Source organism: Rissa tridactyla, chromosome Z (assembly GCF_028500815.1).
Source record: "Rissa tridactyla isolate bRisTri1 chromosome Z, bRisTri1.patW.cur.20221130, whole genome shotgun sequence".
NCBI lineage: Eukaryota > Metazoa > Chordata > Aves > Charadriiformes > Laridae > Rissa > Rissa tridactyla.
The window spans coordinates 40,503,194-40,523,656 of NC_071497.1; the positions used below are offsets into that span (position 1 = coordinate 40,503,194).

At 34.5% G+C, this 20,463-nt stretch overlaps 1 protein-coding gene across 1 annotated transcript in view; it reads left to right on the forward strand.

The window, feature by feature from the left end:
- Positions 1 to 20,463, forward strand: part of CNTNAP4 (contactin associated protein family member 4) — a 241,172-nt gene that overhangs the window by 213,215 nt on the left and 7,494 nt on the right. Inside the window, exons 16-21 of the mRNA XM_054186786.1 lie at positions 3,910 to 4,080; positions 8,981 to 9,199; positions 13,288 to 13,527; positions 15,058 to 15,282; positions 16,696 to 16,829; positions 17,869 to 17,956. Coding sequence (XP_054042761.1) covers positions 3,910 to 4,080; positions 8,981 to 9,199; positions 13,288 to 13,527; positions 15,058 to 15,282; positions 16,696 to 16,829; positions 17,869 to 17,956 — 1,077 coding nt within the window. The remainder of the gene's footprint in view (positions 1 to 3,909; positions 4,081 to 8,980; positions 9,200 to 13,287; positions 13,528 to 15,057; positions 15,283 to 16,695; positions 16,830 to 17,868; positions 17,957 to 20,463) is intronic.

Consider the following 20,463-nt stretch of genomic DNA (forward strand, 5'->3'; position numbering starts at 1 on the left):
GAGATTTGAACCTAGTGCAGTGGGATGAGAATGTGTGATACATAAATACATATTTAAATTGACAGTAAGAGCATTTGTGAATTTTCCATAAATGGTCAGCTTTAATTTAATTGATTGGATATTTTTCCTAGAATAAATGTTCTTTTTCAAACAAGAAATGATTCAGGGAATTTATACAGTCTGTGGTACATCAGAGGTTGAACTAGATGATCACAGTTTTCCCTTCTGGTCTTTTAACCTAGGAATCCTATAATAAGCTGCAATGTAGTGGAGCTGGAAGTAGTGATACAGATGGGGCAGCTGAACTCCACGAATTCTTAGAGGCAAACTGTTGCCAGCTGGTGGGACTTCATAACGTTTTGAGGATAGCTTTAGAAGAAGCAATTTGCACACTTCTCAGTAATTTGGCCTCTTCTCTGCTGTGCTGGATGAGGGAAATTTTTTCATGTAGCAAAACTGACAGAAGTATTGGGCAAATATGTAAAGAAATGGATGTAACTAAACCATGTAATAGGTAGTGATGATTTTCCCGCTTGTTTTTGCACAGCAACAAAGTAAAGCAACTCCCACCCCTCCCTTCTCCCCCCCCAACCCCCCAAAAAAACAAAACAAAACAAAACAATACAAGACAATACCAAACCCAAACAAAACAAAAAACCAAATAAGTCCATTAGGACACAAATAATGGATGATCACATAATTTAAAGATCAGTGGGAGAAGCCAGATAGGGAGAAGCAGACAAAATACAACAGGCAAAATCCTGATCATCAGCTGGTAGTTTAACTATGATCAGATAAGCCAGTACTGTAGATCAGACAGGCTAATAGGATCTACAATTTAAATTGAGGACCTTTTTTACAGTATTAGCCTTCTTTACTACTACTGTGCACTTATAAACTGATCATAGTGACATTCCAGTGAAATTCAAAGATCCTGTCAATGTACCAGAGACCTGAAGCTGGCTATTACAGGGAAAAACACTCTCTGTTGGAAGCTCTCCCGGTACCTTTTAAGCGTTTTACAAAATCCCTCTAAGAGGGATAATTTGGAAAAGATGGAAGGCACATTAAATGTCATCTTCGCAAAGACTAGAGCTGCTTTGAGAACACGACTATCATCTCCAGATTAACAGCAGTGTGCCTTAGCTATGTCAACCAGTAAGAGATGGGTGGTGTATGTATCATGTCAATTAGAGATTTGTTTTGTTTGGGGAGAAGGAAGACTAGTCAAAAAAATATGTACAGAAAATATTATTTGGCAACATAAAATCTTCATTTTCTCTGCCTCAGCACTCACCATTCCTGCTGGTGTTTCACACTGAAAGAATGTATGATATAATACTTAGAGATATCAAGAAGAATTGATACAAATTGTAGGGGTTGGAAGGGACCTTTGGAGATCACGTAGTTCAACCCTCCTACCAAAGCAGGTTCACCTAGAGCAGGCTGGACAGGTATGCATCCAGGCAGCTTTCGGATATCTCCGGAGAAGGAGACTCCATAACCTCTCTGTGTAGCCTGTTCCAGTGCTCTGTTACCTTCAAGGTAAAGAAGTTTTTCTTCATGTTGACATGGAATTTCCTGGGTTCTAGCTTGTGTCTGTTGCCCCTTGTCCAGATTTCAGTTTTGATTAAAAACTTAAGAATGCTACAATTTGCAATTGCACAATTGTTTTGAGAGTCACTTTTATTATTTTTGCAACATTAAAATGGCTAATGTATCAATTTCAAGTTGGTAATACTAGTTGATATATGCCAAAACTAAAGTATTTTTTGTTATATAAATATTTTGCTGCTTTATTTATAACAAACAGGATCTTTTTTACATATTGGAAGACTACAGTCTTACTACTAAGAAAAAATGCTAAATATTATTGATTTCCTAACTACATGGTGTTTGGCAGTTCCAGAAAACTAAATAGGAGACTATGAGACAGATACTGTAAAGTGAAGAAATTCTTTTCCCACCCTGATTTACAACAGCATAAGATACTTTGTAATATACTTTTGCTAGGTCTATATTTAACTCACTTTATTGATAGAACATCTTAACATTCATAAATCACGCAATTCTCAGAGCAAAGAAAAAGAACAGATAATAAGAGAACACAGGAAGTTGAGAGAGGAAGAATAAAACTTCCTATCCCTACCTTCCCCCAAGGACTCCATTCTGATTTACAAAGATCATTCAAATGCTTCATTGAAGCTAATCGTATCATTATTCTACTGGACTGTTACTGCTGCTATTGTCTCTCTTCTAATTATATAGCAGTAAAAACCTATTTTGTATAAATTACTAGTATTAAACTTGCTATGTGTTTGAGTTACTGGTAAAAGCCAGCCCATTGTTTTTTTAAACAGCTGTTATATACTTGAGTCATAAGCATGTCGAAGTTTGCTCTGTGGGAGCCATGACCTGAAACAGTTGAGGAACACAGGCTTAAAATTGATCCCAATATGTAAGGCCTTCAGCTGATGGCACAGGATAATAATTCCAAGGAGCCCATCAAGCAGTACAGGAAAGCGAGATGCAAAGCCATGTTTTCCTCTCCTAGCCTGAGCCATCCGTTCACAGCTCTGCCCCACTATGTGAAAGCTGTCCTGATGGCTGCTCTAACTCGTGATGGCTGGCAGTACTCCCAAGTGGCGAGTGGCGCTGTAAGCAGTTGCCAGAGTCCGTATGAATATCCTGCAGCACTGCTTTTCTGGGTGCGAGATCTGAACACTGATTAAAACTCTGCTAAGAAGTCATGAGGAACGAGTGAATGGACTTTGGTTTTACTTTACTGGGCTGTGGACCAAGCCTTTGTGCTCACTGTATCATAGAGTTAGATTTTACAGATAAGAGAGACATTTATAAATCTTTTTTTTCTCTTCCTGCCCTTCCTCCCCCCTCTCCTAGAAAAGAAACAGAGAGTGCCTGGAGCAAAAAGCAAAAATCATAGTTCTGTGTAGTACTTAGAAACAGGTCACAGCATTATCAGGAGAATGTTCAATGGCCTTGTTCAACTAGGTAAGAAGGTAGTGAATGCCTCATTTGATTTAGAAAGCAATATAGCTTAATGAAGAAATATAGGTATATCTGTAAGAATACAGCCATAATAACAAGGTGCTTCTACTTGAACACCATAAATGCAGACTGTGTTCTTATTAGAAGGTGTTATTAGAGATTTTACATAAGTTTTTTAACAATCAAGAACAAAATCTAACCAATTATTCTTAAATGCCATCTTAAAGAAAAATCAAACCAGCAAAATATTTGTTTTATCTTGTAACCTTTTTTTGAGTAAAACTGACTTATATTGGATTTATCATGTAAGGTAGAAGGCACATGAATTTCTAAACTGCAGTCAACTAAAGGAGAAGACACATTCATATTTTTTTTTTTAAATTTTTTTAAAATTCTCCACAGTAATTACTAGGAGCTGTATCCTACCTTCTTTATTATATCTGGTAAAACTTCACTGGACTACAACAATAACAAGACTTTTTTTCCTTCTTGTGTGAGAAATATACATAACAACTGTCAATTATAGTTTATACTAGCTAATGTAGGCATAGTACTTCATTCAAAGCCGCTATGTTTATTTACTTCATAAAAGGATACATCAGGCCCTAACTGGACTTTCTAGCTGAGATGCCAGCTATTTTATTTCCCATTAATTGGTTTTTGGTTGTCTGAACAGAGAACCTTGACTACTTTCACTGAACCATTTTTCTGTGTCTCCAAGAACCACCTCTTTTTGTTTTATAAACTAAGTGGGAGGCTTTTGTGGAAGTTAGACTCTTTGAACATTGCAACCCATTCCTAGACCTGAGCACTTCCCTTTGTTTAATTGGTTATAAAAATTATACTGGCAATATCAGATAACACTGTATCTATCACTTAATCTTTACTTTTTAAAACCAGGAACATTTTGGAATTCAGCATCCTTCAACACAGAGGCATCCTACCTGCATTTCCCAACCTTCCATGGAGAGCTCAGCGCAGATGTCTCATTTTTCTTTAAAACTACTGCTTCCTCAGGAGTATTTTTAGAAAACCTGGGAATTCAAGACTTCATAAGGATAGAGTTACACTGTAAGTGAAGTGACTAATGGTTATTATTATTGTTATTTTTGTTATTGTTATTTTAGTTTCAGTTGGGCTAAATGACAATTAACTTACAGAGTTAATATTTTAAAACTGTTCTCTAGCTTTATTACTGTTACTACTGCTATCAGAGCTTTATCATTCCCCTCAAAATCCCAGCATTGACACTATATAAATATCCATTCAAAGATAATTTCTGCCTCAGAGCATTCTTAATCTAAGAGCACAGCAATCAGCCCCTGACTGCTCAGACTGTTCCTCCTTACCTTGCTCGCTGCATCCCTGCCACCAAATCGTCTCCCTCCAAATTTTAAGGGCAGTCGTTACATATGTCTGAGATTCGCTCGGTCACAATGTGTGACTCACACTTTCTGTGGCACAGTATCCTAGCTTATTCACACTTTCTCATAATTATTTTTTTCTTAGTTGATTATATATTCTATTCTATTTATTCTATTCTATTCTATTCTATTCTATTCTATTCTATTCTATTCTATTCTATATTATTATTTATCATTTCATGCCATTTAATTTAATTTAATTTAATTTAATTTAATTTAATTTTATTTTATTTTATTTTATTTTATTTGTACATACTGAGATCTTGAAACCTTTACACATGAATAAATATTTGTTACATAAGAGAAAATTAAATGTCTCACTAAATTCAGTAAGAGGACTAATGTAGAAAGAAAACTTTATCTTAGTTGACTATGTTTTACTCATATTGTTCATTATCAAAAGGGAGAATATTTAAAAGGGTGAAGTATTTTTTCGAAAAACTTCTGGATTCATTTGAAATGGCACATCAATTAAAAAGTCTTATAGTTGATACATGCCTCTGGGAGTTCTTTAAAACTTTTTTTTGGCATTACAGTTCCTCATTATTTTATAAATCATTGTTTTATCATACTCAAGTATATTCGAGTGAAAAGTACAAATATATATATATATCATAAAATGCAAAGTATTACTACAGAAACATTAATACATCTTTTTTTAAAAGTAAAATATTTTGCTTACTTGGTTTTTTTGCCAATATTAATGTCTTAGGTTATTGAAACAAGCAGGAAAACACCTACTGTGTTCTTCTGCAGACAGTTTAATTATAGAATATCGTGTAATGCTTAATAAATTTGATTTGTGTTATCTCAAACTGTAGTGCTATATTTGAAAGATAACCTGTTTTCAACAGTGTTTGCCGTGTTTATCAAAAGTATGAAATTCCTTCTGTGAAATTTCTGTGAACAGGTGAAAACACAGTATCGTGATAAACTCCTTGTCATACAATACAGAAAATATACTGGGTCAGACTTCAATGGAGAATCTCTGAAGAAGTGATGATATTCTTGTGTTAGAAATTATTTCTATTTTCAAAATATACAGTTAAATCATGGAAACATTAAAGGAATGTTCTGAGAACTAAATTTATTCAGACAGTTGGCAGAAGACCATAACTCTTTCTTCAGAATAATAATATGCAGACAAATTCATATCACTTTTCGCATTCATTCATAAGTATCCAAAATACTGTATACTTCTAGTTTTTTGTATGACTTGTGACTAGTGAGGAATGAGAGAAGCAATGAGGGATGAATATGAGCAATATACATTTCCATCACAAGAACCTTTCTCTCGAACAAAAAAAAAATTACCTTGAACATTTCATATTGTATAGGATCATTTAGATTTCACCATCATATGCTCTCTTATAATAGATGTGAATGTAAATCACCAAGTTGCACTTGATATTCTGTTAACAATTCCACATAAATCAATGTCGTTCATTTGTATTATAATAAATAACAATAACAAAAATGTCAGGGGCCAGTGTTTAAGATGAGGATGTGTTAGAAATAGCTTAAAACTCATAATGTCATTAACATTTGGCATTCCCTACTTCTGAACACAATTATTTTTCTTAGTATTTTATTGATTGTTTTCAAGCTTTATATCTATTTCTTTTATTTATGACATAATGTACTTTAGTCCTTTACGTCTAACTTTGCCAAAGCAAAAGTGTCAGATCAAGAATCTTAATAGGAAATGTGAAGTTTAGTGCTGTTTGTTTGGTTTTATCAATTTATAAACACTGCAGTGCATCTGTGTATAGTATTCTAGAAAGCTATTGTAAAAATTAAGGTGTGCATCCTAACTATTTTAAAATACAGTGGAAGTGATACTTAATTTTTATTTTTTTTTACAGTATTATAAAAACTCAAGTCTGAATTTTTGTCTGAGTTCCTGTAATCTTCTGCAGAAGTAGTGGTTGAAAGCAGCAAGGCTGATTCAACTCTAAATAGTACACTGTCAAATAGTTATATGACTGCAGGTTACATCCTCTAGATGAAAGTCTAAGTAACTGTATTATACTGAGTGCTTACTGAATGATTATTTCCTATTTAAAAGCAATGAGTTAAACAGAAATTTAAAGTAGGATTGGGAACTCTATGGTGTATTAATTTGGACGGTCTTCTGTGGTTGCTTTGGAAATAGTTCTGAAGAGTCCAATATGCAGCTGCTATTGGCCTTTGTCTGCCCAAATTCACAATCTGTTGTCCAGGATGAGTGGAATTCAATTGTTCCCTTTATGGAAAGTGCTTGGATTTTGTATCCTTTAGCATATTACTTGGTAATCATGTTCTGCTTCTGCATGTGATGCTCAGCCTCAATACTCTGAATGGTTCTTGATGACTGTGCTTTCTGTTAGTCATTTTAGCCATGGATAGTCATTGACCACACTCCATGATTACCATCAGCTGCATTGTCTGCTCCACTTTGCCAATCTATAGCTGTGCTCTGCCTATGTTTGAATGCATTAGGGCCCCAAGAGTCCCTGCAAAGTTTGGAAAACTTTTGAGTAACACCAAGGTAGGTAGGGCCCACAAAGTATTTTTGCACCTGAAAGGAACTCCTGGATATACCCTCCCTGCTGCCCAGGAAATGACCAAAGTGCTCTTTGCCTTGGTTCTTTGTTGCAAAAGGACAAATTTTGGAACTCAGTCAGCATTTCTCCACATTCTGTGGCATACCTTCCACAGGTGGTTTGACCACTGTGCTTATAAACGCCAAATTTCTTCCAAATTTGCAGTGAAGTTGGTTTTAGCAGAATTACCTAATATATTATAGAAAGTTAATTGATTATATTTTTCACTTTTTCTGATATATTCTGGTGAGTCTTCAGACATTCCAACGGATGAACATGCAATCATACTTGCTATATGGGCCTTCATCTCTGTAACTTCTGGGATTGGTTCCTTTTTTTCAAGATTATATTACCTTTTTTAGCAGTACTAACATAATAATTCATTATTTCAGTGGTTATTTCAAAACCTTTATTACGTGCTTTCTCGCCTTTAAAATCTAAACAGTAACATTACTTATCAGATCTTTCATTCTGATAGACTATTTAAGAGGCACATTCAGTGAGTTCAAAGCAGAATTTGTGTTTTCAGGCTTCACTCCAACAGTATCCAGAGGATTACAAAGACCTCCCTACAGAAGGTAACATTCAGAAGAAATTCTCTTTACCCAATCACGTGGAGTTTTTGTTGCTTTTGTTCTCCCACTGTGTGGTTGTTTTCTTTTCTTTTACCCCTTAGCAAGGGGAGACTGAGCTCTCAACTTTGTCCCAATGAAACAAATTTATCCTAAAATTCATTTTACTGAGGAAGTGTTTTTAAACATCAGTTATTTCTTATTATTGAATAAAACATTGTTGATTTTTAAGCAGAAGAGATCATTTATTACAAATAGCATTCTGTTTAAAAATTGACTGCACATTATGCCTTATTTTGTTTGAGAAGTCAAATGCTATGTGTATTTGTCATTTTACTTTTCTCTCTCAGGTTCAACTGTTATAGAAAAATATAACAATCACATAAAGGGCTTAAGAGACTGCAAGCATGTGGCTTTACTCAGTCTAAAGGTTGGCCAAAGTGGATCTAAATGTTAAAAAAGTCTAATGTATCTTTAAAAAGTGAAAAGAAGATAAAAATACTTCATTGAAATATTTTTTTTTAATTCAGCAAATTAATCTCTGAAAATGTTGTTTGTACTGATTTATTTCTCTTGGCTACTAATTGTTTTACTTTTCTCTCAGAGTCCAATGACATAAATGGGAACTTTTCTCTTGGATTCATGGGATAGTCTCAGACCTCTAGTCCTTTAATCAAATCCTTAATATTTCAAAATGCTAGTAATCCCTTGTTTAGGGATTTCTTATTTTCATACACAATTGTCCTTGAATATGTGAAAGAAACAGTTTCAGACAGAATATTCATAATTTTCAGATCTTTAATTTCTGTCATATTCCTCATCTTATTATTTTGACCTGCAAAGATTCAGTTGAGATCTTCTAAGCAAACTATGAAACCATGTAATGTGAAATGTTTTTAGAGAATGATTCAATTTAATTCACTGTAATCTTATAACATACAACAAAAGTTTGCCCTCTGCATTTGTAGAGATTGTGTGAATAAATAACAAAAGCAAATAGTAGAAGATGTTGATAGGATTATAGTTGTGATAATTTAAATATAGTTGACAATGGTAATCAATTACTGTGTAAGCAAAAGATGCTTTTTATCCAAACTGAAAAATAACAAAGCTAGCACATTTCACTGTTTCTTGACTACTATGCTCTTGAGAGAGTCCACAAACACTTTGATTTCCATGCTGTAGTTAAATCATTGTTCTCACTGACAGTGAGTGTGAAGAATGAAATTTGGGGATAGGTGTCCTGAAGTAAACTTTTCCACTAAAACAATAAGTCTCATCCCATGAAGGGGGCTAGACCTTAAAGTAACTTGTTCTGCCACTTAACAATTTTGTTACCCAATTAACGATGAAATAATTTGAATGTCCTTTATTACTGTCCTCTTTCTAGCTCCATCTGAAGTGATTTTTTCATTTGATGTTGGAAATGGACCAAGCGAAGTTACAGTGCAATCACTCACTTCCTTAAATGACAACCAGTGGCATTTTGTGAAAGCTGAACGAAACATCAAAGAGGCATCCTTACAAGTAGATCATCTTCCTCAAAGGTCTCATGGTGCTCCACCTGATGGGCATATTCGCTTGCAGCTCAACAGCCAGCTTTTTGTAGGTAGGCACTCATTTAATGGAATCTTTCCTAGTTATGATCACAAAAATATGAAAAGAAAAAAAATTAAGGAAGAAAAAAAGATGGCAGCCGGGTCTTTTGAAAACAGTTGGTATGATAAGATGAGAGCCTTTGTGAAAAATCCATGAAGATATAGCTCTAGTTTGAGATTACAAATTCAGTGCCTTAACCCATAGTTACTGCTGGACACGATTTCAACAAAAGTTTTCTTTTGAGGTTTGTTTGAACAGCAACTAAAGGATCACCGATTGCACCATTTTTTGAGAGGATGTCATCTGCTGTGGGAAGATGTGTTACTTCTGTAATTTCAAGGAAATTTTGTTGCCTCTCTTCATCCACAAATTATCAGGTTGACCAAAAAAAGTTGTGAATGCTTCATCATTGGAAGTGTTTATGGATGGGTTTGATAGGGCTTTGAGCAACCTGATCTAATGGAAGATGTCCTGCCCATGGCAGGGTGGTTGGACTAGATAATCTTTAAAGGTCCCTTCCAACCCAAACCATTCCATGAGTCTATGAATCTGTGATCTATTCTTCTGCCCCTTGTTAACATATTTAATGAAATAGCCAGATTGTGTTTGCTTAGTATTGTAAACAACTCTAAAGGGACTATGATTTCACACAACTAGGTAAAATCCAGATCTACAGTTGATTCTATCTAAACTGTGAAAGCTTCAAAGGAAAAAAAAATTACCTCAATATTTCTGCCTTTGTACTTTAGCAAATATGACATTAATCTATTTAGATAAAACACTGGAAAAGCAGAAATGGAATTACAAATTAATGTTTATTTATTACATAGAACTACGTAGAGCTTTGTGTTATGGTACATGGTAATGTTCTTACTTAAATATTACTATATTATGAATTTATAAGTTTTGAGTGTATGTGTGTATGGTATACAGTTTAAGAGCATATAAAATTTGTCCTACTTTTAAACAGATCTTTATCTAGATCTGCTGTGAGAAACGTCATACTAAATGAATATATGTTTTATTCGCTGTGTGTTAGGGAGAAGTACAGTCAAGGGGAATAGTGTTTGGAAACTGTAGCTACACAAGCTGTTAGTCCTTAGGAAAATTAAATGGAGGGATGTATCCTGGGATCAGAATTCTGACCTATGTCTCAAAAGGCATCAAAGGTAGAAGATGGAGACTAGACCAAACATTGAGGAATTTTACATTTTAATTAAAAGCATGGAGGAACCTTCCATAACAAAGAAGATAGCCAAGATATTCACTATAATGGAGTTAGGAGAAGTCTTAAAATTAGTTTATATTCACAGTAATAGACTAGAACTATTAATGAAAGGATTAGGAGATTTCTGTTTACTATACTACAATAAATTATATTGCTGCCTCTGATTTGACTTACCACATAACTGCTATTATATGAAAAGTTGAAATTAGATCAAGTGGAATGTACAAGGTCTCATCTGTGAAGCAAGACTAAGAAATGGTCTAATTCTACATGCATTTATGGTAATATCAAGTCTAAACTGTTTTCTAATAATTTTGACAATTAATTGATCTCTAATTCTCCTAACCCTTCTCCAACAATCTAATACTGTACTAACCTGTAATGACAGTTGCTCTTTCTAGCAATTCTTTATTAAGTGATTGACCATTGAATGGAGTGATTTTTTTGGTGAAACAATTTGAAAAATTCTAGTAAATTTATATACATGCATCTCCTGTATAGAGCTGACAATTTAAAAACTGTTTTGCCTTATGTACAAGCAAGCTGTTTAGCTTCTTTTCTTCAGATAATGTTCAGGTGAATAATTGTATTAGAAGACTGATTCTGTTTTGCTTCTGGTATTGTGCTTTTTTCTTCCCTTCCTGAAAATTCTTGAAGATCCTGGAAGCAAAATGAAATAACATTCACTATAGTACTCTGTACCCTGAAATCCCTTATGAGTTTGTACAATTATTTTGAAATAATTTGGAGTAGAACTGATAAAAATGGCATTTGTTTAATTTTATTCACTCAAAACACTGTTTTTGAAGTGTGACACGACAAATGATAGTGATTCATTTGAATCATTTGTGTCATGCATTTCCTGAATATAATTTGTGAGGGTTTGCTATGACTGCAGCAAATTTTTTTCGGTAATCTGTTTCTTCAACTGCAATACTGTTATGTGGATCAATATGTTGTCTAGTTTATTTTGTGTTTAAGTTAAAACGGTCCTTTGGATAATGCAACTTTTTGTAACTCCCAACTATTTATAAGACATTTTAATCTCTTCAATTAAATATAATTTTCTTCAGTGGAGGGAGTAATGAAACTTACTCTTTGACTACTTTCACTCATGGTCCACTGGTACAGACTCAGGCTTCTCTGCTCAAGCCAGTGAAAGGATCTAGGGAAAAATGAAACATACATTGTCCTAAAAACTATCTTGGTAGAGGCAATCTTTACTTAAATTTCACCTTGAATACCTAGGACCTGCCATAGTCATCCGTCAGTTACTAACATACTAGGACTGTGATTTCTTCAAGCTAAAACTCTCATTCTTTACTTCTTAGGAAGAAATTTTTCACTATAAGGGTGATGAGACACTGTAACAGCTTGCTCAGGGAAGTTGTGGGTGCCCGTCCCTAGAAGTGTTAAAGACCAGGCTGGATGGAACTTTGAGCAACCTGGTCTAGTGGAAGGTGTCCCTCCCTGCCCAGATGGTCTTTAAGGTCCCTCCCAACCTGAACCATTCTATGATTCTTAGATGTATATGCTCTGGTATTCCAAAGAACCTGGAAGAAGAACTAAAGCTAACAAAACGCTCATTTTAACAGAGATAGCACTGAATCTTCATATTGTTAGGTGGTTTTGTGCCCTTACATCTGTAAATAGCAACAGCTATGTCAAGAGTTTCCATGTTACACCAAGAATTTTACAAACTTTGAAACAGAAAGGGATGAAAAAGGATGATCACATGGAAATATTTAAACAAAAGTTAATTGGAAATGCATGAGAATTATAGCTGGTAATCTTACATATTGTGGATTATTTTCTTCATCTACTTATAAAAGAGAACAAATGACAGGAAATATCAGAGTAAACCGTGCAACAAAGGACAAGAGAGATGATATGTAGATTGCACACATTGCTAAGCAATCAGAATGAATAAAATGCTAGCTGTCAGCAAGTCTGCTAAAAATAAACAACGATGAAAACAAATGAAGCAACAGTTGTTGTCAGCCTTAGGATTGACCTGTATCTTTGTCACATATACTTGGTAGTCAGGTATATTGTCTGTAGTGAGGGGGATAAACCTTACTATTGCTCAAGAATGGACACAGCTTCCAGTAAGGGACAAAATATGTCTGGCCAGACACCAACTGTGGGGTATCATGATCCATACCATGAGACTGACAGATGGACAGACACACAAATCAGTTGATAAGTCAGTAGGATCTTGAAAGAGTAAAACTGCACAGCTTATCAATCTCCCATCACCTTTTTTCTTTTTTCCCTTTTATTTCCCTTTTTTCTTTTTTTTTTAATTTTCTTTCTTGTGTGTTTTTTGGTTTGTTTGTTTGTTTGGGTTTTTTTAATTCTTGGCAGTTTTTTTTTTTTTCTGTTTTCTTTCTTGCTTCTTTTTCCCTTTTTCTTTCTTGGATTTTTTTTTCACCCTTTTTCTCCTCTCCTCCTGTCCTGTCCTGTCCTGTCCTGTCCTGTCCTGTCCTGTCCTCTCCTCTCCTCTCCTCTCCTCTCCTCTCCTCATCATCCTCTCTTGCCTTTCTCTCTAAAAAAAAAAGAAAAAAAAAACAACGAAAAACTACCTAATTTCTGGATGTTACTTCTTTGTGAGTTAATAGAAGTATGCATCATTGCTTGGTATCTTACTGTGCAAAAACCTGGTTTCCTATTAAAAGCTTCAAGGATTCGCTGTAATTACTTGACAAAAAAAAAGAAATCAGATTATTTTAAAGCTATTTATTAGTATTTTCACATGTTTGTATCTTGGAAATTCAAAGTAGACTGTTCAGGGCCTGTAAAACATGTAAAAGAGCTTTTTACACAAAAATTCTTTTACATTTATAAAAGTTCATATGAATTTATTTCAGGTGGGACAGCATCCAGGCAGAAAGGATTTTTGGGATGCATTCGTTCATTACAGTTGAATGGAATGGCCCTTGACCTGGAAGAGAGAGCAAAGATAACACCAGGAGTTGAACCAGGCTGTCCTGGACACTGTAGCAGCTATGGTAACCTGTGTCACAATGGTGGAAAATGTAGAGAGAAATACAGTGGATTCTCCTGTGACTGCACTTTTTCTGCCTATGCTGGGCCATTCTGTAAGAAAGGCAAGCGTGTTAGCTTTATCAGTTATTGAAAACAGAACCACACAGTCCGGAAAAAGATCTTTACAACCCGTTAAAGATATGTTTAAATGCTTGCAAAATGATTTATTTAACATAGAGAAACATTCAGCTGAATTAATTCAGTAAGTGTAAGTTTTGTTAAATGCTGTCTGCCAGAGATATGTTCAACATACAGTATTTAAAGCAGGAACCACATTACCCGAGAGGATCAGCATCTTTTCTTTAATGTTATGCAAGTCATTTGATTCTTTTATACTATATTAAAGCTAGGAACTATATCTTTATGAATGAACTTTTGTATTTCTGTCTTTCAAGTCTTAATCTCAACACAAAGACTAAAGTTGAAAACAAATCAAGAAACAGAACCTTAAATCTTTTTTTTATTGTGAAAAAAAAAGTGACATCACTGGAAACAGGACTGAGACCATGTTTTCAGACATTTTAAAGGAGTTCTTTAGTGATGGTGTCATACTGATAGATGATCACAAGTCTTCAAGTTTGAATTTTAAGAACATAAGGTTACCTAGAACTTTTGGTATCCACATATAATTCCAATCTGCTAAAATGACTTGCTTTCTCCATGAATTATAGGCATTCTGCATAGTACTCATTGGCTAAAATGCCGTAACTCCATGTTCCTCTAAATTAGTGAGCACAACATCTGTCCGGCCACCACTGCCACCACAAGAATAAAGGACTTGTGTGAATTCTTTCCATATCTGTCACTGTGGAGCTAATACTACTGAGAGAGGAATGATACTTTCCTTCTCCCTTGCAAACAGCAGAAGAGACTAATGGTCACACTCCACTTTTATTATTCTACAGGAGCAGAGTGGCTCCTGTTGCTGAAAGTGCGGGGTGTCCTATAATAACTTTCAGCCACCTTCTGTCAAAGATACTGAGTGAGATTACAGAAAGTTCTAGAACTTTTTATGAAGTGTGGAGGTTGTGTGTGAAAACAGCATAGTCCATGTTACTTTTAGCAGAAAATGGCTATGAAATATCACAGAAATACAGAAGTTCTTTACCAGTGATTATCCATAAGAAGACCATAGCCCAGTTTGTATTCTCCTTTTCTTTCTCCCACCTGACCACTTTCTTTTCCCACATATGTGTTCCAGGTGTGGCCAAGTTTAATAAATATGTTAGGATTCAAACTGCTGCACACATTTCTCTGTAGGAGCAGTGTACATACAGGACAGGACATACTGAGCTTGAAGACACAGATAAACAGGAAAAAAGCAGAAAGCATGTTTAAAACTAGCCAAAAGAAGCACTTCTTCATGCAGCAGATATTTAAGACACGTCTAACTGTGCTTTTGCCCTGGCCCAGGTTGGGTCTTATTTTTCTCTATACTTCCAAATACTATTTCCATTTATATTTCTTTTTCAGCTTCAACACAGCAGCTAAGAATGCATTTTATTTCATTCTGTGGCAGAAAGAAAAAAAAGAAAAAGAGCATTTGTCCTGTTTTGCATGATATTTAAAAACTGTATTACTTTTTGTTTCAGAGATCTCTGTCTATTTTAGGACTGGCACTTCTGTGACATACAATTTTCAAGAATACTACACCTTAGCTAAAAATTCCAGTTCTCATGCTTCTTCTTTCTATGCTGACATGACGCTGAGCAAGGAAGTAATTACGTTTGCCTTCCGAACAACACGGACACCAAGCTTACTGCTTTATGTCAGCTCCTTCTACAAGGAATACCTCTCTGTCATTCTTACCAGAAACGGTGAGTGTTCAAATAGGCCATCTGGAAACAGTAATGAACGTCATAGCTGCCAACTCAGATTCACTCTGATTCCCAGACCTGAATCACAAACTAAGCATTGTCCTGTTGTTGCTTTAGATGGTACATTTATTTTTGAGCTGCACCAAGCAATGCTTTCCACATGAAAAATGTTCCTCCTATTGTAATTTCAACTTTCACTACTTTTGGCTTTTTATCATGATGGCAAAAATACTCAGGTCTGGAAACCCTTTAGAAATGCAGTAAAATATTTCGAAATTTTTTTTAAAGTTTTGAAATGAAACTCAAAATGTATCTGATCTGTCTGCTACTTACACAGCATATTAATTGCCATCCTCATGACAAATAATGAAATAAACTCCTTTTTGAAAGTGCATTGTCTATTTTCCAAATTAATCAGAGGTCATTCCATTCAACTAATTTCATAAGCTACTTATATACCTGTGAAAATACACATATATACCTGTGAAAACAAACATAATGTAATTGATGTTTCCATTTAAAATGAACATGAAATGTTACTTGGATCTTTCTTTTTCATTCTTTCTTCTCCGTCTAGGTAATTTTTTATGTTTTTAAATTTTTTTTACCTTTTTTTTTTTTTTTATAACTTAAAAAACCCCACAGACTGAGTTGAATCTTTGGGTTTATCAAAGACTCTTTGCAGTCACAGTGGTTCTATGGTTAAAGAAGGTTCTCTGCTTTCCCAGATATAGATTTGCATATAGAACAACTGTAGTATCCCCCCACCATGTCAGGTAGAACACATTTTACTTATGATTGGCTTGGGTCTTACTTGGGCCTTGCTTTCCAAAGAATGAGTAGAAGGTTGTAGTCCATCTACAGCTAGGAGGGAATCTCTGACAAGGAAACCACATTGCCTCTGTGTTCTGTGAAAGAGTTATATATGTACAGACAGTATACTGGGATTTAAAAACAAGAAATGGAAAGGGAGCTAGAAATTATTAACTGCATACTGAATTGTCAACTGGTCAGAGGTTTACAGGTCCACACAGTGTAAACATTATTCAAGAACAATACTTGTAAAGTACTGAGTTTTAATTGATAAATCACATTGATAGGAGCTACCAAACCAAGTCTTTCTCATCTGAATTATGAAAGTACTTACTAAAATTTCTGCACAAATTTTAACTCGTTATTCCGATTTGTGACATATGGCTATCTTTGCAACTACATCCTACTTCCAACGTTGCTATTACTTTTTCTATTGCCTTCTTTCATTTCTCTCATATGTTAATTTCTCATAGTTGATTCCTTAAATAAATTTGCTTTACTCTTCAAATGCACCTGTGAAGCAGGAGACATTGCATATCATCTAACAGTACCTGTTGTGTATGTAGCGTACTATACTTTTTGCTCTATTTATCCCTGCAGGAAGTTTACAGATCAGATACAAGCTAGATAGCCATCAAGATCCTGATGTCTTCAGCATTAATACGAAAAACATGGCCGATGGACAACTGCAACATGTGAAGATTAACAGAGAGGAGGAAATGATCTTTGTAGAGGTAATTCTGTTAAATAAAAACCAACCAACCAAACAAACAAACAAAAACCCCAACCAAAACAAAATGTGGATTATCATAAAAAAGTAGAAGATCCAAAGCAAAACGAAGTAAATAGTTACTTCAAGGCAATTACCCCCAAATAAACTGTGTTTTAATGTCTCAAGTAAATAAAGGTTAGCAGACTCATGATGCACAGCGAAAGTCTAAATAAGACAATTTCTTTGGTGTTCATCTTTTCCATTTCAAAAGGTCAGTATCACCTTATTATTTTATATGAAAATACAGAGAAATTTTTGATGGCTAAATTTTCACAATTTGTGACATAAGTATGACTACTATAATTTCTTTTTGGGTCTTGCATTCTGGGTTTTGTTTCAAATTATGTATCAAACCACAGTACAAGTGTATTACCATCTAGATAATAATTTAAGCATATTTGTCTAATTTTCTTTGGTTCATTTTACATCAAAGGAATGTGACTGTTAGTGTAAAGATTTTTGTTATTTTTTGTATAAATTTGGTGATAAAATAGAAATATTTAATTTGCTAACAGTAGATATATTAACATGTAAAGAAGTCTGATATTTTTAATTAAAAATTAAAAAACATGAATGTTACAAGTTAGTATTTTGAGGCTAGAGCTGAGTTTGCTTAATCATGCATTGGTACAAGGTTTGAAGGCAATTTGTAGTTGTTCTAGAGGTACCATGGGGGGCAGAGCATTTACAGTATAATATTTTATCTTTATGAACTAAGTGTTGAGTGCCTTTTTTAATGAAAAGAGCCTTTTTCATGTTTTTGAAGGTTTACCATTTTTATTCATCTTATAGATGAAAGAGGAGGGATTAGCCAAATCAATAAGATAAATAAAGGCTTATTAAGTGGGATACTTACTTCCTGATTAGTTTTTATGCTATAGCTAACAAATGCTTTCCTCAGCTCCTTTTATTTTTACTCTTGATCTTATCTGCTTTTTTTTTGCAAACTTTAACTAATTTTTCCATTATTCTACTTTGTTCTTTACCGCATCATTCTGCAGGTTAACCAGAATGAAAGAATGAATTTTATTCTGTCTTCAGGCACAGAATTCAATGCAATCAAGTCTCTCACACTTGGCAAGATTTTAGGTAAGTGGAACACCACAGGGTTTTCTAAAACATAGATCAAAATATCATCATGGCACATAAAAATTAATAACACTAATCTCATTGAAAGACATTTGTTGTCTTGGATTTAATTAGACACTTGTCACAATCAAGGCAGAAGCTTCAGTCTTGTTGAAATATAATCATGGGTAAGTACTTCCTGAAAAATTATCAAGTGGGTTCCATTAAAAATAATTTCATACTTCTCTCTCATTTTGCAATCAAGCATTATAAAACACCACTTTTTTTCCACTCAGGAAAAAATAAATTACTGTGAAATCATACACAAAGACCACAGAATGCTATTAATCATGTACCGTATTTGAAAAACTTTCTGTGATTAGATTTCAATGTAAACTGTTAGGGATAAGATAATGTAAGGAAAAACTTTGTTGGAGTTACTTTTTAAAAACAAGTTAAGCTATGACAAAATATTTTTCTGGTAATGATTCATCAAAAGCTGTCTGTTTCTTTGTAGTAATGATCAAAATAGAATTTACCAATCTACAGTTACCATTTTGTCAATTTTGTTAAAATAAAATAGCCTGAACTAAAATTCTCAAAATCTTATTATTTTCATATTCATCACATTGGAAAAACTCAACGATAGAGGAAGATGTGGTGCTGGTGAAAAATTAAAGCATATTTCTCTTTCCTCTAAAGTGATTTAAAGTGGGTATTGCTACATACTCATATCAAGTAAAGGTCCATTTGTGCATTCCTCCTCTACTGGTACTTCTTGTCACAAAAATATGAAAACAGAGTTGGTGGAGTTCATGATATATATAGTAACTAAGGCTACACTGACCATTTTGTAGTTAGACTGATTGTTTTCACCCTTCCACAAGTGGTCTTGGGCGAAGTGTAGAATAAATAGGTTTACTAAACTATGGATTATTGGAAAAGATTATATCTAAATTTATAGATCTTAAATGTTTATAATTTTATATGGCACACAGATTACCACCATTAGTGAAATCAACTCTGTTTATTTTTAATGAACGCAATTTTTAACAGAAATTATGCACCATGTTCCAAAACAACACCTGGGAAATGAACTGCCTCCCTCCCTAACTCTTTAGTCCTTGAACATTTAGCCAGTAAACTGCCTGTAAAGGAGTGACGGTTTGCCATTCTTTAAAAATCTCTCTAAGTAAGCTAAAGTGTTAACAAAGGCTTTTTGTAGAAATAAATTCATAGAACCGTGGTATGTGACACAGAAGAAATTAAGTTTTCATCGCAATTTAGTTTAGATGATATATTACTTTATCTTGCTCCCCCAAGCTTATAGGAACTATTTACATGTTTTATATAATACCTACCCTAAACCAGAAGATTGAAGAAATCTTTTCTTCACATTCAGTTGTATGTGGTTTAATTTAGAAGAATTTCATTACTATGTATGTCAGGTGCACCTCCAGGATTCATATATCTACTTTTTGTACAGGTACTTTTCGTACTGTACCTTTAGGAATAACATAACACTTTTGGTAAATAAATGTTTCTGACATTGTAGTAGACTCAGAAACACTGTCCTGGCTATTTTCATAGTTATGGTAACCAAATGCTAAGTAGCTTAAAATGTATTAAGCAATGAAACTGAAAATTATATTTAAATACTTTTTAAAAAGTCATAATTATTGTTTAGTTCTGATTGTCTGGAAGAGTCTCAGTGACATATTTTTTGGTAATTTATCTCCTCCTGGTCACTTCAATCTGAATCACAAATAAATGTCAGTAAAATAATGTTGCATTTCTTCATATTAAAAAAAAAAACCCACAACAAACTAACAGCATAGCGCCATTCATGTGGTCATGTTATCCACAGTGGAAAAAACCCCCAAAACCCACCATGATTAAACCAAAATCAGTGAGTGTATACATGTAATTAGTTTTAACTATAATAAGTATTGTCAATGCAAAAAGCCTGGCCATCATAAAATTTTCATACCAACACAGGTTTGTTGTATAATTGTGAGATTTTGTGGCAGTCCATTCCAAGCACATTGTTAGTACCTCCAGCTGGTAATTTAACAGTGAAAGTCAAATACACATTAGTTTTTTCTACTGAGTAGATACATACAATCATATAATAGCTCGAGTTGGAAGGGACCCGTAAGGATCATGGAGTCCAACTCCCTGCTCCTCCCAGGACTACCTAACACTAAACCATGTGACTAAGAGCATCGTCCAGATGCTTCTTGAACTCTGACAGACTTGGTGACATGGCCACTTCCATGGGCAGCCTGTTCCAGTGACCAACCACCCTTTCAGTGAAGAACCTTTTCCTAATGTCCAATCTGAACTTCCCCTGACACAGCTTCTTGCCACTTCCTCGTGTCCTATTGCTGGTTACCAGAGACAGAAGATCAGCATCTCTCCCTCCTCTGCCCTCCTTGAGGAAGCTGTAGGCTGTGATGAGGTCACCTCTCAGCCTCCTCTTCTTCAAGCCAAGCAAATCAAATGACCTCAGCCGCTCCTCATAAGTC